The following is a 24853-nucleotide window of genomic DNA, read 5'->3' as shown; positions in this document are numbered from 1 at the left end:
CGCACCATGAACCCCGAAACCCAGCACCATGGGCACCCCATCCCCGTGCACCCTACACCACACACCCCAAAACCCCTGGGTACCCCAGCATCCAGCACCCTTCACCCTAGCACCTCAACATCGTGCACCCCAGCAAAGCAGCACCCCAAACCCCTGCACCCAAGGTATCCTGGGCACCCCAATACCCAGCACCTTGCACTCCCGTACCCAGCACCCCAATACCGGGCACCCCATCGCCCTGGACACCCCAAACCCCTGCACCCCAGCACCCCCATACCTGACACACCCCTTCCCCACACCCCCGTCCGTGGAAAGCCCCCCCCCCCCCCCCCCCCCCCAAGCACCCACCGGCCTCGGCGGCGGCTCCAGCCGCGGCCCCGCTCCGCGGCAGCACCGGTCTCAGCGGCACCGGCCCCTCCCCTCACCTCCCCCCACCCCACCTTTACAGCCCCCCCCTTCTTCACCCTCCTCTTCACCCCCTCCTCCTCATCCTCCTCCTCCGCGATGGACGCGGGCACTAGGACCCGGCGGAGGCCCGCTCGGCTCGGCTGAGCTCGGCTCCGTTCGGCTCCGTTCGGCTCCGCTCGGTTCCTCTCGGTCGCACTTGGCTCCACTCGGCTGAGCTCGGCCCCGCTCGATGCCGCTCGGGTAAACTCGGCCGCGCTCGGCCCCGTTCGGTCGCACTCGACTCGACTCGGCTCCGATCGGGTGAGCTCGGCCCCTCTCGTCTCCCACGGTTACATCGCTCACACTTGCCCGCTGCTCACACGCGTGGTGATGGTGGCACTGGTACTCATGGTGGCACTGGTGCTGATGGGTGCGCCACTGCAGCTCCCTCTGCCCTCCTCTTCCTCAGCCGAGACATCACTTCTGCCACATGTGGGACACAAACCTGTGTCCTGGAGGACAAGGCCGTGCCCCGGTGTGCAAACATGTGCCATGCTGTGCAAGGCTGTGCCCATGGTGTGCAAGGGCAAACCATGGTGTCCAAACCTCTGCTAGGGTTGCAAACCCTTGTCTCCATGTGCAAACACGTGTCACAGTGTGTAAAGCCATGTCACGTCATGCAAGCCCACCCCACTGTGCAACACCGCTTCGGGGTGACCCAGCTGTCCCCAGGTGTGCGAAGCCATGTCACGTGTGTCACGTGTATCACATGTTTATCACATGTGCCACGTGTGTTCCATGCAACACCCACACCATGGGATGCTCTATTACTTTATTAATACCTGATATAACGGGGTCCCCCTCAGCCTGCTGGGGACCCCTGGGATGGGCAGTCCCTGGATTCTGGATTGGGGGGTCCCTTGGGGGGGGGCTCCCTGGTTATGGGGGGGGGTCCCTGTGGGGGGGACACCCTGAGATGGGGGATCCCTGGGTATGAGGTCCCTGGGTAGGGGAAACACCCGGGGTGGGGGGGTCCCTTCTAGGGGGGTCCCTGGGTTGGGGGTGACCCCTGGGTGGGGATGTCTCCAGGATGGGGGGACCCTGAGCGGAGGGACCCTGAGTGGGGGGTCCTGTGTTCCCCCCAAGAAGGGGTTCAGGGGGGTGCAGCACCCTGGGCCCCCCCCCAAGCACCATGGCCCTGAGGGGTGCTGGGGGGTCGGGGCAGTCCAGCCCATAGTGCAAAGAGCCCCAGAGCAGCACCAGTGATGGTGCTGCTCCGGGGGGGGTGGGTCAGGGGGACCCCATCCTCAGTACAGCCGCTTCTCATATCTGCGGGGCAGAGATGGGGAGTCGGGGGGGTGGGTGTGCGTGTCATTCAATCAGCCAGCCAATGAGCAACCAGGTCAGCATCCTGCCAATCTGCATCCCAACTATCTGACCAATCATAGCCAAACAGCATCCTGACTGATCACCCAGTCACCCAACGAGCATTCTCACCACCATTCAACGAACAAATGAGCAACCTGGTCCCCCAACCAATCAACCAACCAGCAGACAGGACAGCAACCGGTCAACCAGCATCCCAACCAGCTGACCAATCACAGCCAACCAGCATCCTGACTAGCCAACCAATCAGCATCTTGGCCAGCAATGAACTGACCAACCAGCATCCTGGTCAACCAGCCAACCATCACCTCAAACAGCCAATCACAGCTAACCAGCACCTCAACCAACCAATCAGCAGCCACCCAAACACAAGAAGCCCCGGCCCCACACCCAGACCCCAAAACCCACTGCAGTATCTCAGGGGGCCCAAGGTCAAGCCCCCGAGTGCCCCAGGCTCTCCCAGTCAGGACCAGTACTCCCAGCACAAGGGTGCACCATAGCTGGGGGGGCTTGGCAATAGGGTAAGGAGGGGGCTGGGAACACCGAAACCTAGCAATGGGGGAGACTGGAACCCCCAGTAGCTCACACTGAGGCAATGGGGAGGAGCTGGGACCCCCAAACCCCAGCACAGGGACACTGGGACCCCCCCAGTACCTGAGCAAAGGGTAGCTGGGACCCCCCATAATCTAAAACTGGGATCACTGGGTGCCCCGCCCAACACGTGTAACCCCACACCCCATATCCCCCCCAAGCTCTTCCTTTGTCCCCTCTCCTTACGAGTGGAGCCCGTGGACGCCCCCCTCAAGCTGTGCTGCCATAGTCCTCCTCTCGAACTTCAGCTCCCCCGAGTACATCATGGACCTGGGGGGGACTGGGTGGTCAGTGGGGTCGGGTACCCCCAAACGCCCCCCCTCCATGACCCCCCCTCAACCTACCGCAGCACTGAGAGGCTCCGGGCGCCGATGTCCTGGCACCCATGCTGGATCCCGGCAATCAGGTACGGGATGAAGTGATGGATGGAATTCTCTGGGATGGGGCCGGATGGGTCCCCCTTGCTATGGGGTGACATGGGGGGGGGGTAATAAGGGGTGTTCAGGGTGCAGGGACCCCCCCGCCCCAGACCCTCCCTATGATGTACCTGTGGTGGTGGCCAGCGGCTGTGTCCTGGTGCGGTGACAAACGGGTGGCATCGCGTGGGAGGAATTCAGGGGGGGGGTCGGTGGGGGGGGTCAGGAGGGAGCCCAGCATCACTGTGGGGGGGACATGGGGGTGTTAGGTATGGGAGGGCAAATGACACAAGGGTGGGGGGTCAGGGACCCACGGGGTGGAGAATGGGGAGGTTTGGGAGGGGTCAGAACTGAAAAGGGGGGGGACTGGGGGGCAGGGACCCAATGGGGGGCAGCAGGGGGCTACAGGGGGCATCAGGCCCTCCTCAAGGTAAGCTTTGGGGTGGTTACAGCAGGGTCGAAGCCATTGGACCCGCTGGGGAGGCACCAGGGTGGGTGGCGGGGTAATGGTCCCCCTTGGGGTGGGTGCAGGAGGGTCCTATCCATCAACCCCCCCCCCCGGGTGGTCCTAAACGTGGGTGCAGGGGGTCCCCATCCATCAACTACCCTCGAGGTATCCCTCAATGTGGGTACAAGATGGGGTGTCAGGACCCCAGTATGAGCATTGGGGGGGGGGTACAGGGGGTCAGCCCCCCAGGGATGAGTTTTGGGGTGGGTGCAGAGGGGTCTCCACCCATAACCCCCTCCAGAATAACCACAAAAGTGGGTACAAGGGGGTCCCCATTCACCACCCCCCCCCCCGGATAACCCCAAATGCGGGTGCCGGGGGGTGATGGGATCCCAGAGGGTGCACGGAGATGTGAGGTCAGCGACCCCATACTGGGCTTTGGGGTGAGTGCAGGGGCGGCCCCATCCATCGCCCCGCCCCGTTTTCCCCGCTGGTGTACATGGACTGCCCCCCCCTACCCGTGGAGGCGCCGAGCGCCAGCGCCTTCACCACGTGGCCCAGGGTGCGGAGGCCGCCGTCGGCGATGACCGGGACTCCGAAGCGCCGCGCGTACTCGGCCACGCGGTAAACGGCGGTGCCCTGCGGCCGCCCGCACGCCTGCGCTGCGGGAACGGCGTCAGCACCCGCACGGGTTCAGCACCCGCAGGGCGGACAGCGCCCAAGGCGGCAGCAACGGGGGCGCTTTGGGGGGGGGGTTTGAGGGGCTTGGGGGGTCAGGAGGTACCTTCATGGGTGAAGCAGCCGGTGCCCACCCGCAGCGCATCCACCCCAGCATCGATGAGGTTCTTGGCTTGGGCGGCTGTGACCACTGCAACAGCACAACATGGGATACCCCAACGGGACGCACCGACATGGGACACCCCCATGGGGAGACCCCAACGTGGGACAGCCCCACTGGGGGCAAACTGAGACGGGACACCCTGACAGGGGTACCGCCAAGGGACAACTAGGTGGGACACCACAAAATGGGACACCCTGACATCGGAGACCCTGACATGGGACATCCCAAAGGAGACACTCTTTAGAACAGAACCCATAGGACACCCCCATGGGGACAGACCCAGATGGGACACCTGCAGAGGGGACATCAACATGGAACACGCTAATATGGGACACCCTCATAGAAACACCCCCATGGGGGACAACCCCATAGGGGACACACTGAGATGGGACATCCCCACACCGTGATACCCCTAGCTCATGGGGTCCACTGCACCCCAATGATCCCCCTGAGCAGCTCAGTGCCCCGTGGCACCCCAAAACTGTGCTCAAGAGCACCCCAATACCCAACTCCATGGCATCCCAGTGCTGTCCCTGCCCTTCATTCCAATATTCTGCCCCACAGCTCCCCAGTCCTTATCCCATGATACCCCAATACCGCCCCTGCCCTGCACCCACACTGCACCCCAAACTCCCACCCTGCTCCACACCTCTGGCATCCCTATTCTGAGCCCCACATCACCCCCTCCCCACCCCCCTCACCGGTGCCACCGATGACTGGGAGCTGCGGGTACCGGCTCTTGATGTACCGGAGCATCCCCAGCTGGAACCGGGAGTTCCCCTGGGATGAGTCCTGGGGACAAGGAACAGGGGGCACCCAGTGAGGGGAGGCATAGGGCAGACACATGGTTTTGGGGTGCTGGGCAGGGACAGATTTGGGGTGCTGTGGGGCTGAGAATTGAGGTGCTGTGGGGTTGGGAGCAGGGCAGGGGGAGCGTGGGGGTACAGGGGTAAGGATTTGGGGGGTTGTGCAGGGTATTGGGGTGTCACAGGGTGAGGAGCAGGGCAGTGTTTGGGGTGCAGGGCAGGGGAAGCATTGGGATGTCCTGGGGGAAGGATTTGGGGTGCAGAGTTTGGGATGCTCTGGGAACAGGATTTCAGTGCTGTGGGTCTGGCTGTTGGTTGGGGTGCAGGGCAGGCTGGGGTGCCCTGTGTCTCATATTCCCCTCCAGTCTCAGCATTCTTCTGCCATGTCCCTTACTCAGCAGCACCAGGTTGGGATATGGGGTGTCCCCATGTCCCCCCGTGTCTGTCCCTCCCCAGCAGCCCCAGGTCAGAGTGTGCTGTCCCCCCATGCCCGTGCCCCCCAATGTCCATCCCTCACCAGCAGCACCAGGTCCACGTGTGCCTGCACCAGCAGGTCCAGCCGGTACTTGTCGTCCTCGCGGGTGCCGATGGCCGCCCCGCACAGCAGCCGCGACCCCGCATCCAGCGACGGGGCACAGCCCGCACGGACCCGTGGCCCTGCCACAGGGACAGGGACACGTCACGGGTGGAGGGGACTCCAAGGGATGGGGGCTGTGGCAAAGAGCCCAAGGGACACACATGGGGAGACATGGAGGGGACACTGGGAGAGGGGGACATGGGGGTGACATGAAGGAATGGGGGGATGTGGCAGCCCCAAGGGATGAAGTGACATGGATGCAACTTCAGGAACAGGGTGACATGGAGGTGACTTTAGGGATGGGGGGATATGGAGGGGACACTGGGGATGGGGTGATGTAGAGAGGACCCCAAGGGTGAGGAACATGAAGGGATCCCAGCAGGGGACTAGAACATAGAGGGTGCCCCAAGGGATGGGGATGGAGGGACATAGAAATGACCACAGGCAAGGGAATGGCAGATATGGAGGGGACAGTGGGGATGTGAGGCATGGAGTGCAAGGTGATGAGGAGTGGACTGTAAGGATGGGGTGACATAGAGGAGGCCCCAGGGGATGTGAGGTATGTGGGACACATCAGGGATGGGGGGATGAAAAGGTGACCCCAGGGGTAGGCATGGGTGTCATGGAGGGGACACCGAGGGACAGGAACAGAGTGACAGAGGGAACACCAAGGGATGGGGGGGGGGGGGGAGAACAGAGCAGACACTGGGGGTGTGGGGACATGTAGGAGACACCAGGGATGAGGTGACGCAAAGGAGACCCCAAGGAACAGGATGGGATGACATGGAAGGACGCCCAAGGACAAGGATGGGGTGACACAGAGGGGACACCAGGCAGGGAGCAGTGATGGAGTGACATGGATGGGACCCCAAGGATGGGGGGATGCGGAGGTGACCCCAGGGTGCCCCATCCATACCCCTCTTGCTGTGCTCCAGGGCCTTGTTGGCCTCCCTGAGGGTGACCCCGGAAGGAGCCACCACCAGGTCCCGGAGCTTGGTCAGTGCCTGTGGGGACGTGTCTGTGGGACCAGGCACACACCTGACCCATCCAATCCCATCCCCATCCCACTTCATCTCATCCCACCAACCCCACCCTATCCCACCCTGTCCCTGATAACCCCTCCCACTGCATCCCTATGTCCCAACCCATTCAATCCCATCTCCATGCCCCACCTCATCCCGGATCCCATTCCATCCCTGCGTCCAATCCTATCCCTATTCTCCATCCTACCCTCCATCCCACCCCATCCCTGTCCCCGAGACCCATCCCAGCTTCTGATCCCATCTTGTCCTGCCCCTGAAACCTACCCCAGCTTCCCATTCCATCCCTGAGTCCCATCCCAATCCATCCCCACATTCCCCCCCATCCCTGTCCATCCTTGTCCCATCCTACCCCATCCTTGATCCCATCATTCCTGACCCTATCCCTCCACTCCACCCCTGCCCCACATCCTGCCCCCTGTTCCCACTCCTGCCCTGCTCCCCCTCCCAATCTTGCATCCCACATCCCAGCCCCACATCCCACCACCATCTTCCAACCCTCCCAATTCCACCTCACATCCCTGCATCCCATCCCACATCTCATCCTCTTCTCCCACCCCTGCACTGTTCCCCATCCCTATCCTGCATCCGACATCCCGCCCCGCATCCCTGTGCCCCCCATCACCTGCCCCGGGGCCAGGCTGTGGCTGTCGCTGTCCCGGGGACCTCCGAGCGGCTGCTCTGGGGTCCGGAGCGAGTCCTGAGAGTATTGCTGGGGGGGGGGGGGGGGGGAAGGGGGCATCCATGGGTGGGGGACCCTCTGATGGGGGACACCTATGGGATGGTTGGAAGCACCCATAGGGCAGGAGCACACCATGTGGGGGTCCCCCTTACCTTCACCTTGCGCACCTCGCTGGCCTGCACCTCAGGGGTGCAATTGTGGTGGATGATGCCAATGCCGCCCATCAGCTGGGGGGCGGCAGAGGGGGTCAGAGGGGTCCTGCACCCAGAAGCCCCTGCACCCATGTGTGTGACCCCCCCATGCTGGGGCCACACCCCCCCCCCATGCCCTGGGGTGCCCCCCACATAACCCAGGGTCCCCCCATGACACTCCAAGGCCCCCCCCCCACTTCAGGGTGCCCCCCCCGGCACCTCAAAATCCCCCCCCCCCCTTCACCCCATGGTGCCTCCCATACCCCAGAGTCCCTCCACCCACCCATCAATGCTCCCCCCCACCCACTCTGGGGTGTTCCCCCCCTCCCCGCTCACCGCCATGGCAATGGCCAGCTCAGCCTCGGTGCTGCCCCCGGCGGGAGGGGACACGAGGGGGGTGCTCAGGGACAGGGTCCGGGTGAGAGCCGAGGTCAGGTCCTGGGGGGGGGGGGGGGGAACCACGGATGTCCCTCAATGGGGGGGGCACGGGGACGGCACCACGTGGGCACAGCAACAGCAACATCACTATGGGGGGGGATCACCCGGGGGGGTCACAGGGAGTTCACTACAATGGAGGGGCCAGGGACATCACCTTGGGGGGATCATGAGGATGTCACCCCCATGGGGGTGCCACGGGGACATCACTGTGGGGTGGAGAGGGCACAGGGATGTCAATGGTGGGGGGACCCCTCACCCTAGTGGGGGGAATGAGGGATGTCACCCTAAGGGGAGGGTCACAGAGACATGTGGGAGTATGGGGAACATCACCCCAATGGGGGTCACAGTGAGAGCATCCCAGTGGGGGGTCAGGACTCACCCCAATGGAGGACATCACCCCAAGGGGGGGTGCGGGGGGGGGGAGGGGGCAGGACTCACCACCTCATCAGCCGTGAAGTCAATGAAGCCGGGGAGGATGAGGAAGTCACTGCAGGGGGTGATGAAGGGCTCAAGGGGGGCTCACCACGGACCCTCCAAGTGTCCCCCAGCCCCCTCAAACCACCCCAGTCCCACACTGGGGGAATGTCACACATACGGCGGGGCAGGCACAGGGATCTGGGTGCTGCACCCTGACCACATGGCGGGGGCAGGTTTCAGCCTGGGGGTTCTTATGGGGGGTCTATGAGGAGTCTGGGGGGGCCTTGGGGGGGCAGGGTAGGGTCTTGGGGGGCTTTAGGAAGGTCTGGAGGGATCAAAGTGGGATCTGGAGGGGGTCTGGGGGGACCCGGGAGTCTTGGCAGATGTGAGGGCCCTGGGGCAGTCGGGGAGGGAGGGGTATGGGAAGGGCCTGGTGGGGCTTCAGGAGGATTGGGAGGGGTCTGGGGGAGCCAATGGGGAGGTCTACAGGGGCCTGGGGGGGGAGATCTGGGAAGGGTCTTGGGGGGGTGTGGGTGTACCTGGGGTTTGGGGGGCTTATGTCGGGTCTAGGGAGGGTCCGGGGGGAGGGGGCAAAGGGCTTGGAAGGTCTGGGGGTGATGACTGGGGGGGTGGGTTGGGGGGGTCTCCGGCTGCCTGGGGTCCAGGGTCGGGGGGTTGGGGTCTCGGGGGGGGGGGGGTTGGGATGTTCCGGGGGCTCTAAAAGGGTTCGGGGGCGTCTCCCTCACTTGTAGTTGAGGCCATCGGAGGAGGCGAAGAGCTGCTGCGCCGTGAGCCCGTCCTCGGGCACATATCCCGTGTCGCCGCTGATCAGGTACCCGGCCATGCTGCGGCACGTAGGGACCCCCCAGACCCCTCATGGGCACCGGGACACCCCAACGGGGCCTCCCCGGACACCCTGTGGGCACCGGGACACCTTCACCCGGGACTGGGACCCCACCGGGACCACCCTATAGGGACCAGGACCCCCCAGCGAGCATCGGGACCCCCACACCAGGACGCGCCCGTGCATTCGGACATCCTCTGGGATCTCCCCCGGGCCCGGAGCCCCACCCCAGTTCTGGGACCCCCCAAGCACTGCTCCTCCCTCCCCAGCACTGTTACCCTTACCACGACCCCCCCAGCACTGTGACCCCCCTACCCAGCACTGGACCCCACCCGGGACCATGCCGCCCCCAGGACTGGAACCCCCTCAAAGAGACACCTCCAGGATCCCCCACGGGCACCGGGACCCCCCCCCCCCCCCTTCCCCCCCGGGACAGGGACCCCCACCTCCCCGGTGCCGGGATGGGTGCCTGCGGGGTTGGGGTTCCCGGGGGGGGTGTGTATGTGTCACTGGAGGTCCCGATGCCAGGGGCTGTCTGGGGGCTCCCACTCCCACTCGGGGTCTCTGTGGGGGTCCCTGTGGCCCATGGTGCGGGTGGGGGCTCCCAGGGGGGTTCCCGTTCCCGGTGGGGGGAGTCCTGAGGGGCTCCACCGCGCTGCGGTACCGGTTCCCGCAGCAGCCCCGCGTTGGGCGTGGCCTCAGGGGGTGGACGGACACACACGGGCAGGATTGCCGGAACCGGGACCCTCCACATCAAACCCCCCTCTCCATCCTCCCCACTGCATCCCAGTCCCCCCCATCACCGCCCAGTTCTCCCCCATCACCTCCCAGTTCCCCCCCATTGCCTCCCGGTATCGCCCAATCCCCCCCAACCCCTCTAACCCCCCATCTTTCCACTCCCGCCCACTCTCTACCCCCTCCCAGTAACTCCCAGTTCCCCCTCCGCGCCTCCCAGTACCCGCCCAGTACCACTCCGCACCTCCCAGTACCCCCCCACAGCAAACCCCTCCCCAGTGCTACCTCATCATGCCCCATTACCCCCCATATGGGGTCTACTGACGCCCCAGGAGCTCCTCTGTGCTCTCCCCCCATCCCAGTACACCTCAGCGCCTTCCGAGTGCCCCCCCTTCCCGTACCTGGGCTCCCCCTCGCCCATGGCGCGCTCAGCGCCGGAGAGGGGAGGAGCGATGGAAGGCCCTAACCCCGCCTATCTCCATTGCCCCCGCCCCCCTCATTGGCCCCGCCCCCCCTCCATCCACGTGCATTCAAGCCCCCAAAGCGCACCCATCACATTCAGGACCCCCCCTTTAACTTTAGGGACCCCCCGCCCCCTTTTTGGGGCGCCCCTTTGGCTCTGGATACCCATTAATGAGGCCTTTGGATGCTGCACGCCCTCTCTATCCAACCTGGGGGTACCCCCCTCTCCCAAACTTGGGGTGCCCCCCCCAAAATCAGGGTGTCCCCCCCGTTGTTCTTCAAGGTGATGGGTGCCCCCCCTTCCCTCGCCTGCTCGGGATTACCGCTGCCCGCTCGCTGCCTTCACTAATCCGCTGCTGCAAGGTCAGGGGCACACGAGGGTGGCCCCGTGATGCGATTTAGGGGATGTACCCCCCATATCTTGTCTCTAGGGTGGCTCTTGATGACACAGGGGGCCCCCTTGTCACCTGGAGGTCCCACAGTGACAAAAGGACCCCTGTATCTTGGAGTCATCCCTGTCCCTTGGGTGATGTGCAATGACGCAGGGACTCCCTTTACCCCCTGCATATCCCACAGTGACGCATGGACCCCTATAACTTGGGGACCCCCCTATATCTTGGGTAACATTTGGTGGCACAGGGACTCCCATGATTTGGGGATCCCCCTGTTCCCAGGGTGACCCGTGGTGGCATAGCACCCCTATAACTTGGGGATCCCCCTGTCCACTGGTTGACCCTTGATGACACAGGGGCTGCCACGATTTGGGGATCCCCCTGTCCCCAGGGTGACCCTCAATGACACAGGGACCCCCTCTAACTCGGGGACCACCTTGTCCCCTGCATGTCCTACAGCATCACAGGGACCCCCGTAGTCTGGGGACCCTCTGTCCCCTGGGAGTCCCAGGATGACACAGCTTGGGAACACCCTTATCTCCAGGGTGATGCACGATAACCCAGGGACCCCCGTGACTTGAGGATTCCCCTATCCCCTGTGTGTGACCCTCAACGACAGAAGGAAACCCCATTACTTAGCCCCCCGCCCCCTCCCCCCCCCCCAGGTACACCATGTGCCCCAAAGAGCCACAGGGACCCCTGTAGCTCAGGGACACCCCTGTCCTTTGGGTGCCCCTCAATGACCCACGGACCCCCATTATTCAGGACGCCCCTCTGTGCCATGGTGGCACAGGGACCCCCATAGTTTGGGTCCCCCCTGTTCCCTGGGTGATGCACAGGGACTCCCCATAACTTAGCCGGCCTCGTCGCTACACCCCTTCCCCCTCCAGCCCTCTAGCCCCCCTCCGTTACCCCCCACAGCCCCCTCTTTCACCGCCCCATTACCTGCCCCCCAAGCGGGTCCCGCAGCGCGGCGCCGTCTCGTGTCGCAGGGGGGGGGGCCCGGCACCGGCGGGGGGGGGCTCCAGGGGGTGCCCGGGGGGGTCCATGGTGGTGTCTCGGAGACGCTCCGGTTGCTCCATTCCTGGGTGTTGGGGGGCGTGGCCACGCCCCTTGGCTCCGCCCCCCCCCCCCCTTGCGGGGTCTCGGTCCCGAGGGGGGCCGGGTCGTGTCCGTGTCGTCCCCCCCCGAGTTCGGGCCATTTACAGCCGGGATTAGAGTGGAGCGGATTAACGGGGGAGGGGGGAGAGATTAATGGAAGAGAAGGGGGGTTGGCTGGGAGCACTGGCCTGGACTGGGAGCACTGGGGTGTGCTGGGATGGAGTGTACTGGGTGCACTGGGATGTACTGAGAGCACGGGGGTGCACTGGGCTGGACTGGGAGCACTGGGGTGTACTGGGTTTACTGGGAGGATTGAGGTGTATTGGGGTGCGCTGGGGCATACTGGGGTGTCTCAGTATGGCCCAGTGCTCCCACTATGGCGCAGTGCTCCCCAGTGCTGCCAATGCCCCCAGTTCTCTCAGTGCTGCCAGTATGTCCCAGGGCTCCCAGTCCATCCCGGTTCTCCCAGTATACCCCAGTACTCCCATTATGGCCCAGTGCTTCCATCTCTCAGTGCTCCCAGTACAGCCCAGTGCTGCCAGTACGGCCCAGTATTCCCTAGTACTCCCAGTGCACCCCAGTATACCCAAGTGCTCTCAATACCCCAGGGTACCCCGGCACACCACAGCCACTCAGTGCTCCCACAGACCCAGAACATCCCAGTGCTTCCAGTACAACCCAGTGGGGGCCGCTCGTGAGGTCTCGGTGACGTGGGGGGCTCACACCTGGGAACTCCCACAGCTCGAGATCCCCCCGTGGCACCCGGGGGGACCCCAGGACCCTCCAGGTTAAAAGCGCACGGGGCCCCTTTAAGAGGCGGGTCCAGGAGGGCACCGCCCACAGTGGGCGTGGCCACATGCGGTGAGGAGCGCGGGATACGCCACGTGGGGGCGCGCCAGGAGGCCAGAAGGGGGGATGCGGGGGCAGGACGGGACGGAGTGTGCCCCCCCCAATGCCCTCTCATTGCCCCCCATTACCCCCCCGTGGGTCTGTCCCCCCCCCAGCACACCCATTACCTCCCCCTAGTGCCCCTATTGCCCTCCCCGGTGTTGTGCCCCTCCTATTCCCCCCATCATCACAGGGGCCCCCCAGTATCGCTCCGGCTCTTTATTGGTACCGTCCAGAACTCGCCTCCCCCCCGCCCCCGCCCCCCTTCCCCATCCTCAACACTCAATGGAGTCCTCCAGGAGCTGCAATAAGGGGGGGGGCACACTGGGGGGATCCGGGGGGTCCGTCCCCCCCCCCTCCTCCAGGCTGTCCTCGCTCACCTCCTCCAGCGCGGGCAGCGGCCCCCGGGGCCCCCCCAAAGGAGGGGTGTCCGGAGCCCCCCCCGAGGCCTCCCCGGGGCTGGAGGCCCGGGGGGGGCTGGGAGGTGGGGGGGGCGGGGACCCCTCGGGGGGCGGGGACCCCACCGGATGCCCCACAGAGTTGGCCTGAGGTTTGGGGGCGGGGGGAGGCTGTGGGGCTGGAGGGGGGGGCGGAGGCGGCTGGGGGGGCGGGGGGGGATCCGAGCCCTCCTCGCTGAACCCCTCATTGGGGTAATAGAGACTGGGGGGTGTCGGGGAGGATTTGCCGGCGGGGACCTGGGGGACGGGGAGAGGGTCAGTGAGGGGGACCGCCCCCCCCATGAGGCCCGTCCATGGGATCCCCCCCCGTTGCGACCCTCCCCAGTGGGACCCTCCCTTGGGGCCAACCCCCCATGGGATTCTCCCCACCTGTGACACCCCCCTTAGGACACCCCCGCCAATGGGACAATCCCATATGGGAGACCCCCTCCTTGGAACACCCCAATGGGAGAATACTCCCATTCCTCCCCATGGGACACCCCCCTTCCCAGAACACCTCTTGGGGACACCCCCGTAGGATACCCCCCCATCGACTCCCCCCCCATAAGACGCCCCGAAAAGATGCCTCCATATGGGGCACCCCCTTCTTGGCACCCTCCCAATAGGACAATTCAACCTCCCAATAGGACAATTCACCCCCCTATGGGACACGCTCCCCATAGGACTCCCACTTGGAGACCCCTCCCAGGGACACCCCGTATGGGATACCCCCTATTTGGATCCCCCCATAGGACCCCCTCAGCACCCTTTTGGGGTGTCTCACCGTAGCCCCCCCATTTGGCCTCCCCCCACTCACCGGCTGGAACCAGCGCAGGCTCTGGGGGAGCAGAGGGGGGGGGGGGTCAGATGGGGACACTGAGGCACAAGGGGGGTCCCCTCCCTGTGCCCCAAACCGAGAGGAGCTCCCATCTTAGAGCCCCCTCTAAGGTGTGGGGCCAAGGGGGGCCGGGGGCGTTTTTAGAGGTATAGGAGGGTGTTGGGGGTCTGAGGCTATGTTTTGGGGTGCAAGAGGGTGTCTTTGGGTCCAGGGGAGGTTTAGGGGTGCAGGGGGTACTGAGGGTCAGCGGGAGTGTTTGGGGGTGGAGGAGGAGACTGGGGGTCCTGTGTGGGTATTTCGGGGCGCAGGGGCTGGTTTGGACATGGCTGGGTTCGGGGGTTCAGGGGGGTGTTCTGGGGGTCCCCTACCACATTGGGGTGCTTCTCGATGGCGAGCGCCGCCCGCTCGGCCGCTCCGTGCTGCCGCTGCCTCTGCTTCATGGCGCGGAGCAGGAGGAAGAGGACGGCGGCGGCCACGAGCAGCAGCGCGGCCAGAGCGCCCCCCAGCACGCCCCCGTGCAGCGGCGCCGCGCCCGCGTCTGACGGGTCCCGGGGCGCTGCGGGCACACAGGGACATGGGGAGACCCCAGGTTTAGGGGGCACAGGGCAATGGGGGGACCCATATTTGGGGATGGGGAGCCCCACACTTTGGGGGGCGCAGGGCAATGGGGCAGGGGAAAGACTCAAACCTGGGGTCACAGGGCAATGTGGGGATGATGACACCCCAACTTTTGGGGTCAGAGGGTAATGGGGTGGGAGGGATCCCATAGCTGAAGGTGGGGGCACAGAGCAATGGGGTGGGGTGGAAGCCATATCTGGGGGTCATAGGGCAATAGGGCAGTGGGGAACACCCCAACATGGGGTTCACAGGGCTATGGGGCATGGGGGAACCCCGAATTTGGTGGGCACAAAGCAGTGGGGGTGGACCCACATTTTGGGTGTCACAAGGCAATGGGTAGGGGGCACACCCCATTTTGGGGCGTCACAGGGCAATGGGACAGGGGCAACTCAACTTGGGGGGATACAGGGAAATGAGGCAATGGGGGAGCCCAATATGTGGGGGTAAGAGAGCAATGGGGCAGGGGCACCCACACTTTGGGGGTCACAGGGCAATGGGGTGAGTGGGACCCCGACTTTGGGGGTGAGGGGGCCCACATCTTGGGGGTCATAGGACAATGGGGCGGGGGGGAACAATTTCTGGCGGTCATAGTTCAATGCGGCAATGGGGGACCCTAACCTTGGTGGTTATATGGCAGTGGGGCAGGGGACACCCCACCTTTGGGGGTCACAGGACAATGGGGCAGGGGACACCCCAATATTGGGGTCCTGGCTCCGTACCTGCCTGCCCTGGCCACAGCACTTCTAGCTCCACCGTGGTGCTTGAGGTCTCCCCCGACTCCTCGTCCCGTGCCAGCACCTTGGGGGGGACACGGGGGTGGCACCAGGGGGGAACATACAGGGACCCCCCCCAACCCATCCTGGTACAGTGTCCCCAGGTCACTGTGTCCCCCCCATGTCCTCAGTGCCCCCTATGTCCCACCTGCAGGCGGTAGCGCTGGGCTGGCTGCAGGAGATCAGCTCTGGCCACCACCAGCCCATTGGGCATCACTTGGAAGAGCTGGGAATGGTCCTGGCCCTGCTCTCGGTGCTGGTCCCAGTGCTGGCCGTGGCTGTGGTTCGTGCTGGAGCTCAGGCTGTACCGAACCTGCGGGTTCACACCCTGCGGGGGATGTACCTCAGACCCTAAGTTCTGACCAAACCGCCCCCAAAATGCGCAAATCCACCCAAATCCAGCCCAAACCCAACCAAGCCAGGCCCAAAACCTGCCCAAACCCATCAAACCGATTCTAAACCATCCCAAAACCACTGGATCCACCCAAGCCCACCTCAGACCCTGCCCAAACCAGCCCAAAGCTGCCAAATCCAAAAACCCCAGCCCAAACCCATCCAAATCCAGCAAAACCCCACCCAAACCCTGCCCATACCTCAGCCTCCATTCCCTCCATCCATCCCCCACCCATATTCATGCCCATATCCCTGCCTTCATCCCTACATCCATCTGTCCATCCATCCCTTGACCCTGTCCCTGCCTGCATCCCTGCCCATATCCCTCCCTGCATTTCCTGCCCTCATCCCCTAGGTTTATCCCCTGCCTATATCTCCACCCATACCCCATCCATACCTCTGCCTGCTCCCTGCCTTCATCCCTTCCATTCCTACACCTATCCCCTGCCCATATCCATGCCCATATCCATGCCCTCATAACTACAACCATCCGTTCATCTCCTGCCCATACCCCTGCCCATATCCCCTTCCCTCACCCTTCATCCCTGCCTCCATCCCCTCCATCCCTATGTCCATCCCCTGCCATATTCCATCTGACATCCCATCCCATATCCTTCCCTATATCCCATCCTATATCTCTGCCCATATCGCATCCCATATCTCTTCCTATATCCCATCCCACATCCCATTCCATACACCATCCCACATCCCATCCCGTATCCCTCCCTATATTGCATCCCATATCTCTTCCTATATCCTTTCCCATATCTCTGCCCATATCCCATCCCATATCCCACCCCATATCTCTGCCTATATCACATCCCATATCTCTTCCTATATCCCATCCCATATCTCTGTCCATATCCCATCCCATATCCCACCCCATATCTCTTCCTATATCCCATCCCATATCCCATCTCATATCGCTTCCTATATCCTATCCCACATCCCATTCCGTATCTCTGCCCATATCCCTTCCCACATCCCATCCCATATCTCTGCCCATATCTCATCCCATATCTCTTCCTATATCCTATCGCACATTCCATTCCATATCTCTGCCCATATCCCTTCCCACATCCCATGTCCCATTTCCCATCCCATATCCCTTTCCATTTTCCATCCCATATGCCTGGTCTCACCCTCTGCATCCCTCCATCCATCCCCTTCCCGCACCCCCTTCCCTATCCCACACCCCCTGCCACCCATGCCTGCGGGAAGTCCGGGTCCCTCGCGCGCAGGGCCAGCACGTGCCCGCCGTAGGTGAGCAGCAGCGCGGCCTCGCGCGCTCCTGCCGGCACGAAGGCACGGAAGGAGGAGCGCGGGAAGCGCGGTGGGTGCCGGTTGGGAGCCAGCACCCGCACCACGGCCTGAGCCACCGCGAACTTGGTCACATCGTTCACCTGCGACGCCTGTGCCGGTTACAGGGGCATGGGTATGGGATGTGGGGGATGGAACATGGACATACTGCATATGGGATGTGGGGTATGGGATACGTGGGTATGGGATATGGGGATATGTGATATGGCGATATGGATATGGGGATATGGGATATGTGATATGGGGATATGGGATGAGGGACACCCATGATCCCTCCTGATGCCCCCAAAATTCCTGACCCCCCCCTCACCCCTATGGCCCACCCTGACCCCCCCCCCCTTATCACCCCCATGACTCCAGTTACCCCCCTGAACCCCCTGACCCCAATGACCCCCCTCACTCTCCCAATCTCCCTTAAAGCCCCTGACTCCCCCAACCCCCCCTGGCCCCATGAGTGCCTTGCCCCCCCTGCCCCATTGCCCCCCCACCATGATGCTGAGGCTGATGGCCGGGATCCGCCGGCTGCTCTCCACCGCCCGCAGCAGCGTGATGGCCCCTGTCATGTTGTCAATGTGGAACCGGCTGCTCTCCTGGCCTAGGGGGAGGTGAGCTGCAGACACCCCCACACACCCCCACCCCACCTACTGACCCTCCCCATATCCCTTGAACCTCCCCTTTACACCAGACCTCCCCCTCCATCTGTCACCACAAGGCATTGTGGGAAACTCTCCCCCAGTATCACTAAGGGATGGTCCCCAATGCCCCCCCCATTAGACACCCATATGGGGAGGTCACATGGTGGGGGGGGTTGTTCCAGGGGTGACCCACCCCACCATGGTCACCCTGCATCCCCCCCCCCCCCGTAATGGGGGTGGGATTAGCCTTCCCCCCTCCTGCCTAATCCCTTTATAAAATTGGATCCTGGCAATTGGATTGGGACAAAGCAGATCCACCCAGAATGGGGACCATGGAATGGGGACTTCACCCGAGCACTGCCTGTCCCAGGGAATGGGGGTACATGGGGGACCCTGGCATTGTGACATCCCTCAGGCACTGCCGACATTCAGCCCACCCAGCCCATGTGTCCATGTCGCCATGTCCCCATACCCCCCACATCCCCAGGGCCGTATCCATATCCCCATATCCTCATGTACCCATGTCCATGTACCATGTCCCTGTCCTCATATCCCATATCCCATGTCCCATATCCCCATGTCCCATGTCCATATCCCATGCGCTACGTCCCATATATCCCATACCCCCATGTCCCCAGTCTACGTTCATTTCCATGTCCCCATATCCCATATTCCCACCTCCCATATCCCCACCTCCCATATCCCACATCCCACATCCCATGTCCCACCCCCGTACCTGCCAGCAGGGAGTAGGTGATGGCTGCCCTCAACCCCCTGTCCCCATCCTCTGCGTAGACATCACCGGGGCTGAAGCTGAGGGGCCCCGTCTGTGTTTGGGGGTGTCACAGACACAGCCAAGCAACAAGACCCTCCATGCCCCCCCCTGCTGTGCCCCACCCCACCCCACCTGGAGCTGCCCCTCGGTGACGTTGGCAGTGTAGACCGGGCTGGTGCAGAGCGTGAGGCCGCGGTGGGTGCGGGGGGCGCAGGGCAGGAACTGCGGGTACTGATCATCCCCATCCAGCACCTGCACCCGCACCCGCGCCGACGCGTTGAACCGCTCCCGCGTGTTCATCTCCTGAGCCATGGGCACCGGGACGGGGAGGTGGGGACACGGGAACATGGGGATATGGAGACATGGGGATACAGACATGGACACGGGTAATGCATGAGGAGATGGGGATGTGGACATGGGGATATGGGGACATGGACATGGGTAATGGCATGAGGACATGGGAACATGGACATGGGGATATGGGCATGGGGATACAGACATGGACACGGGTAATGCATGAGGAGATGGGGATGTGGACATGGGGATATGGGGACATGGACATGGGTAATGGCATGAGGACATGGGAACGTGGACATGGGGATATGGACATGGGGATACAGACATGGACACGGGTAATGCATGAGGAGATGGGGATGTGGACATGGGGATATGGGGACATGGACATGGGGATATGGACACGGACATGGAGACACAGGGATATGGGGACATGGACATCAGGATATAGACATGGGGATCATGGGGACATTGTCATATAGACACACAGGTACGTGGACACATGGACACATGGGGACATGAATACATAGATACACAGGAACAGGGACCCAAGGTGACATGGGGACATGGACACATGGGGATGTGGGGACATGGACACATGGGGATGTGGACACATGGACACATGGGGATGTGGATACATGGACACACAGGGATGTGGACACACGGACACACATGTCTTACATGGCACAGGGACCCCCAAAGGGACCCCATGGGACAGGAACACCCATGCAATAGGGACCCCAGACAAAAGACAAGGACAACCAGGCCCAAAGCAACTGATAAAGGGACACCCATGGTTACAGAGACCCCTCTAGGGCACAGGGACCCCCAGGCCACAGTGACCCCCAACAAACGGGACCCCAAGGCAAGAGACCCCATGGGACAAGTGACACCCAGGGCACAGGGACCCCCAATGGGACAGGGACCCTGGAGAAGGAACCCCCATTGCACAGGGACTCCCCCCTAACAAAGAGCCCCCCAGGCACAGGGTCCCAATGGGACAGGGCCCCCAGACACAGGGACCCCCCACCCCTGGTGGGTCCCCCCCGTGGCACCTGCTGGCGGGAGGGGGTGGGGTGGGGTTGTGTCCCATTAAAGAAACAAGGGATTGAGGGCGGGGGGGGATCAGTCACCCCCAATTAGTGGGGACGTGGGACGGGGGGGCACAACCACACATGCGTGCGTCCCATGTCCCTGTGTCCCACGTCCCATGTCCCAGCAGAGCCAGGGATGGGCCTGGAGCGGGCATGAGATTCCCAGAACCCCAGCCATGGGGCTACATGGATGTGGGATGGAGATGATACATGAAGAGGGGACGAGGGACATGGGGTGGGCAGAGGGGACATGACATGTCTGCAAGGCCCCAGGCCCACTCCCATGGGCTGCATGGATGTGGGGTGGAGGTGGCAAGGACATGAAGGGACATGGGGTGGAGCTGGCATGGGCAGGGGTAACGCAGGGTGGGCAGAAGGGATGTGGTGTGTCTACAGGGTCCCCAGGCCCCCACCTTCATGGGGCTTCATGGACATTAGGTGGATGGAAGGGACATGGAGGGGGGCATGAGGTCCACAGACCTCCAGCCATGGAGCCACAAGGACGTAAGGTGGAGATGGTGGGAGAGGGGACACAGGGACACGGGATGGAGAAGGGACATGCCATGTCCATGAGGTCCCCAGGCCCACAACCACGGGGACCATGGCTGTGGGGGGGTGGTGGCAGGACAGGAGAGGACTCTGGGACACGGGGTAGAAATGCAGGTCCCCAGCCCCCTGTCAGTGGGGCTGCAGTTCCATGGGGCCGCGGTGGGGCTGGGTCTCACCATGGCGGTGACCACGACCTCCAGCTGCTGCCGGCTCTCGAAGTCGAGCGCTCGCGCCAGCACCACCTTCCCGCTGTTGGGGAGGTCGATACGGAAGAACCTGGCGTCGGGCTGGGGCCGGTGGCGGGGGCTCAGCAGATGGCACCGGACACTCCCCCCCCCGGCACGGCCACCCCCGCATGGCCCCGAGCGGCCCCGTGCCCTGATCCCGGCTCACCGAGGCCGTGTCGATGACGTACATCAGCGTGTCCCCGTCCGCGTCCTCCGCCTGCGCACTGAACACCACCGAGTGCACGGCTGCCAGCTGCCGCCGGTCACCAGAGCGAGCAATGGCACCAGCAGTGACCGAGGGGACACAACGGGACACAATGGGACACAGAGGGGAACAACGGGACACAGAGGGACACAATGGGACACAGAGGGACACAGGGGCACTCGACAGTGCCCAATGGCACCCAGTGGGACGTAATGACATCCAGTGGCACCCGACAGCACTCGGTGAGATCCAGTGGTACCCAACAGCAACCAACGGCACCAATGGAACGTAACGATATCCAATGGCACCCGATGGCAGTCAATGAGACCAAATGGAGCCCAACGGCACCCAATGGCACTCAACAACACTCAGTGAGACCCAATGGCATCCAAGGGCACACACTAGCACTCAATGGCACTCAGTGAAACACAATGGGACATGACAGTAACCAATGGCACCCAAAAGCACCCAACGTACTCAGTGGCACCCAACAGCACCCAACGGCATCCAAGGGTACACAACAGCACCCAAGAGCAGTCAATGGCATCCAACAGAACCCAATGGCATCCAAAATCCATGCCCATGGCCATCCCTGTCCTTATCCTTGTCCCTAAGACCATGACCATGCCTGTGCCCATTCCCATCCCTGTCCCATGCTGTCACCTCGCTGACGTTGTGGGTGAGGTCGGAAGAGCCCTGGAAGTGGGGCCTGTTGTCATTCTCATTGAGGACCTGGACGATGATCCGGTACTCAACCTGTGGGGGTGACCCATAGTGGAACAGAGTCCCCCAGAGCTCCCGGAGCCCCTCGGGGTGCCCGGGGCTGTACCGGGGAGAAGCCATCCTCAGCGCAAGTCAGGGCCACCATCAGCACTGGGGACTCCAGCTCCTGCAAAGGGGACATGGTGGTGGTGGTGGTGGGGGGTTGAGATTCCCAGGAACACCCCAAGAGGGTCCCCCACCCAGTGGGTGCAGGTGGAGGGAGGTGGCTGCTGGATGGATGAGGGTGCAGTGGGTAAAGACAGGAGGGACACCAGATGGAAGTGGGTGCAGGAGGTGTGCAGGATGGATGGATGGAGTCAGGATGGGCACAAAACTGGCACACAATGGGTGTAGTAAATGCAGGACGGACACAGGATGGACACAGGATGAGTGCAGAAAGAATGGAAAGACCCAGGATGGACCTGGGATGGACATGGGATAGATGGGCTCAGGATGAACCCAGGATGGATGGATGGACCCAGGGTAGACCCAGGACAGATCACAGTGGATGAAGGATGGATGGAGAATGGACACTGAAAGACAGATGGATGAATGCAGGGAAGATGCAGCTGGATGTAGGAGGGATGGAGGAGGGATAAGCAGAGCAGGATGGAAGAAGGCAGACGTATGAGGTGGGCAAGATCGTTGCAGGATAGAGGACGGGTGAAAGATTGACACAGGATGGACACAGGCAGACACAGAATAGATGGAGAGAGGTGGATTGAAGGAGGGATGATGGATGGAGGTGGATGCAGATGGGACACAGTGATGCAGGATGGATGGAGAATGGAGATAGATGGACACATGATGGATGCAGGATGGAGGATGGGTGAAGAATGGACCCGGGATGGGTGCAGGATGGATGGAGAATGAGTGGAGGATGGATGGAGGTAGGATGGTGGATGAAGACAGATGGACACACGATGGAGGCACGATGGAGGCAGGACCATTGGGGGATGGATGGTCCGTGAAGGCAGGATGGAGAACGGATAGAGGACGGACCAAGGATGGGTGCAGGATGGTTGGAGAGCGGATTGGGGATAGATGGAGGCAGATGGACACATGATGGAGGCATAACAGAGACAGGATGGAGGTGGGCTGGAGGCAGGATGGAAGCAGGATGGCAGAGGGATGGATGCAGGCTGGAGCTGGGCAGCTCCCGGTGGCCTCACCTCGCGGTCAAGCGCGCGCCCGTTGGACGCATTGAGCCTGAGGCTGCGACCATCCAGGTAGAACCAGGCGGCATCGTGGCCGATGAGGCAGAGCTGCAGGGGCGCCCCCGGTGCGTCCCCCCCTGCTGGCAGCCGCGCCACCAGGCTCCCATGGGCGCTGTTCTCCGTGATCTCCGTGAACACGTTCCCGAAGCTGCTGCAGCCATCGCCTTGTGCTGCGCCCGCAGGGTGTGGGGCACGTGTGGGGCATGTCCATGAGGGTCCCCAGACCCGCGGCTCCATCTCTAGGTCCCCATTTCCTCATGACCCCATCCCCTGGATCCCCATCCCCTTAGGTCCCCAATACTCATGGTGGCTACCCCCAGGGTCCCCAAGCCTTTGGGTCCCTATCCCCTGCTGACCATGTCCCCTGGATCCCTTGCTTTTGGGTCCCCATGCCCTTGGGTCCCCATGTCTCATGGTTGTCACCCCACAGGCTCGCCATTCCAGGGTCCCCTTCCCAAGGTCCCCATTCTATGGTGACCCCATCACCTGTATCCCCATCCTTGGGTCTTCATCCCCAGAGTCCCCTTCCCTGGTGACCCCATCTCAGGGTCTCCAAGGCCCCGGCCACCGTCCCCACCAGCAGCTGGATCCCCCCATCCCCATTGTCCCCAGCCCGCGCTCACCGGTGGCCAGCAGCAGTGCCAGGCGGGCGGCCAGGAGAGCCGGGCAGGACGGCGCCGCCATGGGGACAGGGACGGGACGCTCGGTGGTGCCCTGCACGGGGGAAGGACCGGGACTGGCACCGCGTCCCCGTCCCTTGTCCTTATCCTTTGCCCCCCGTGCCCCCACATCTGTGTCCCATCAGCCATGGTCTCGTGCTTCCAGCCCCAGGTCCCCGTCCCTGTCCCCCACCAGGTCCTTGTTCTGTGTCCCCTTCCCCATTTTGCCACCCCTGGGGTCTCCATCCCCACATTCCTGTACCCTGTGTCCCCAACTTCGGGTCCCCCTGCCCTTGTCCCCGTAATCCTGCCTCCCCCAGTACCCATCCCCCTGATCCGATCCCTGGTTCCCCATCCCCAGCTCCCAGTTCCTGCTCGTCTCCATCCCTGTCCCCTTCCCCTGGGCATACCCCGTTGTTGGATGCTCGCCGTCCCCGCGGTCTCGGGGCTCAGGGGGCCGAGGGGACACCCGTGCGTGTCCCCCATGTCCCCCGTGTGTCCCCTCCGTGTTCGAGTTCCCCCCATGCTCCCCCACCCGGACACCCTCAGCCTGTGGGGGCGGCCACCATCTGGCGCGTCCCCCCCATTAGCTAATTAGAGCGGGGGGGTCCCCATCTGCCACCCAACCCCCCCTCCCCCACCCTCAGCACCCCGCTGGGGTCCCCCCACGCTGCGCCCCAACACCGGGACCCCCCCGGACCCCCGCCGAGCCCCCCGGACCCCGTTACCTGCCCGGAGCTGCTGCCCCGGCCCGGGGGGGGAGGGGGGGATTAACGGGGGGAGGGGCCGCGCTGCCCGCACCGCCCCGTGCGGGGTAAATCCTGCCCGCGCCGCCCCGTCTGCCCCGCGCTGCCTTCACCGCCCTCCCTGTACTGGGGTATGTGCTGCCTGCACCGGGTGTCCGCTGCCTGCCCTGCCTGCCCTGGAGTAATTCCTGCCTGCCCTGGGATATCTGCTACCTTCCCTGCCTGTGCTATTCCTTGCCTGTTCTGCCTATGTTATTCCCTGCCTGTGCTGCCCACTCTGCCTGCACTACCTTGGGGTGTCCCAATACATGTGCCATCCCTGCCTGCGCTATCCACTGCCTGCACTGCCCGCCCTGCCTGCGCTGCCCTGGGGTGTCTCCTGCCGGCAGCTCTCTCCTGTCCGCGGATGCGACCCGCGGGTGCTGCCGGGAGCATTCCTCCGCGCAGCACCTCCCCTGCCCCTGCCTGCTGCCTGCGCTGCCTGCACTGCTGCACCATCCCCTGCCTGCATCATCTGCCCTGGGAGTGCTGCCTGTGCAGAACGAAGAAGTCCCCTGAGTGTGCTATTCACTACCTGTGCTCTCCTGCACTGCTACCCCTGCCTGCACCATCCCTGCCTGTAATGGGTGAGCGTGCACGGGTGTGTGCCCTATGGTGAGTTTGGGGCTG

The 24853-nt window shown here is 63.3% G+C and overlaps 2 protein-coding genes across 5 annotated transcripts; both read right to left on the bottom strand.

Annotated features, from left to right (window-relative positions):
- Positions 1 to 1435: 1435 nt before the first annotated feature.
- Positions 1436 to 10286, bottom strand: LOC130609932 (inosine-5'-monophosphate dehydrogenase 1-like). Its single transcript, XM_057429392.1, has 15 exons — positions 10201 to 10286; positions 8967 to 9065; positions 8242 to 8290; positions 7702 to 7803; positions 7327 to 7401; positions 7118 to 7204; positions 6369 to 6456; positions 5393 to 5532; positions 4771 to 4861; positions 4013 to 4096; positions 3747 to 3890; positions 2912 to 3023; positions 2709 to 2828; positions 2551 to 2634; positions 1436 to 1716 (listed from the first exon to the last, which is right to left on the bottom strand). The coding sequence occupies exons 1-15, from the start codon at positions 10218 to 10220 to the stop codon at positions 1695 to 1697; spliced, it is 1317 nt and encodes a 438-aa protein (XP_057285375.1). The 5' UTR covers positions 10221 to 10286; the 3' UTR covers positions 1436 to 1694.
- A 2560-nt stretch (positions 10287 to 12846) lies between these two features.
- Positions 12847 to 24378, bottom strand: LOC130609929 (cadherin-related family member 5-like). Of its 4 annotated transcripts, XM_057429382.1 has the most exons (16): positions 24167 to 24378; positions 23403 to 23493; positions 22735 to 22949; positions 21630 to 21689; positions 21464 to 21556; positions 20762 to 20848; positions 20545 to 20655; positions 18564 to 18734; positions 18393 to 18483; positions 17510 to 17616; positions 16913 to 17113; positions 15457 to 15636; positions 15255 to 15333; positions 14286 to 14473; positions 13897 to 13917; positions 12847 to 13337 (listed from the first exon to the last, which is right to left on the bottom strand). In XM_057429382.1, the coding sequence occupies exons 2-16, from the start codon at positions 23461 to 23463 to the stop codon at positions 12918 to 12920; spliced, it is 2085 nt and encodes a 694-aa protein (XP_057285365.1). In that variant the 5' UTR covers positions 23464 to 23493; positions 24167 to 24378; the 3' UTR covers positions 12847 to 12917. The 4 variants fall into 4 exon arrangements, with proteins under 4 accessions (XP_057285365.1, XP_057285366.1, XP_057285367.1 ...); XM_057429383.1 differs by lacking the exon at positions 24167 to 24378 and having other exon boundaries at positions 14289 to 14473; positions 23403 to 23610; XM_057429384.1 differs by lacking the exon at positions 24167 to 24378 and having other exon boundaries at positions 15457 to 15621; positions 23403 to 23610.
- Between the last annotated feature and the right edge of the window lie 475 nt (positions 24379 to 24853).

Source organism: Pezoporus wallicus, unplaced genomic scaffold (genome assembly GCF_028554395.1).
Source record: "Pezoporus wallicus isolate ANWC-B61680 ecotype Strahan unplaced genomic scaffold, APGP_CSIRO_Pwel_v1 contig_5069, whole genome shotgun sequence".
Lineage (NCBI taxonomy): Eukaryota > Metazoa > Chordata > Aves > Psittaciformes > Psittacidae > Pezoporus > Pezoporus wallicus.
The sequence above is the reverse complement of the archived record's forward strand: the minus strand, read 5'-3'. Positions and strand labels throughout refer to the sequence as shown.

Coding starts and splice junctions, on each gene's coding strand:
- LOC130609932 (XM_057429392.1), bottom strand. CDS start 10,220: ATGGGCGAGGGGGAGCCCAG. Junction 4,097..4,770: donor CCCAGTCATCGGTGGCACCG/GTGAGGGGGGTG, acceptor GTGCTGTTGCAG/TGGTCACAGCCGCCCAAGCC. Junction 1,717..2,550: donor GGCGTCCACGGGCTCCACTC/GTAAGGAGAGGG, acceptor TCTGCCCCGCAG/ATATGAGAAGCGGCTGTACT.
- LOC130609929 (XM_057429382.1), bottom strand. CDS start 23,463: ATGGCGGCGCCGTCCTGCCCGGCTCTCCTGGCCGCCCGCCTGGCACTG. Junction 21,690..22,734: donor GGCGCGCGCTTGACCGCGAG/GTGAGGCCACCG, acceptor TCCCCTTTGCAG/GAGCTGGAGTCCCCAGTGCT. Junction 13,918..14,285: donor TCGAGAAGCACCCCAATGTG/GTAGGGGACCCC, acceptor CTGCTCCCCCAG/AGCCTGCGCTGGTTCCAGCC.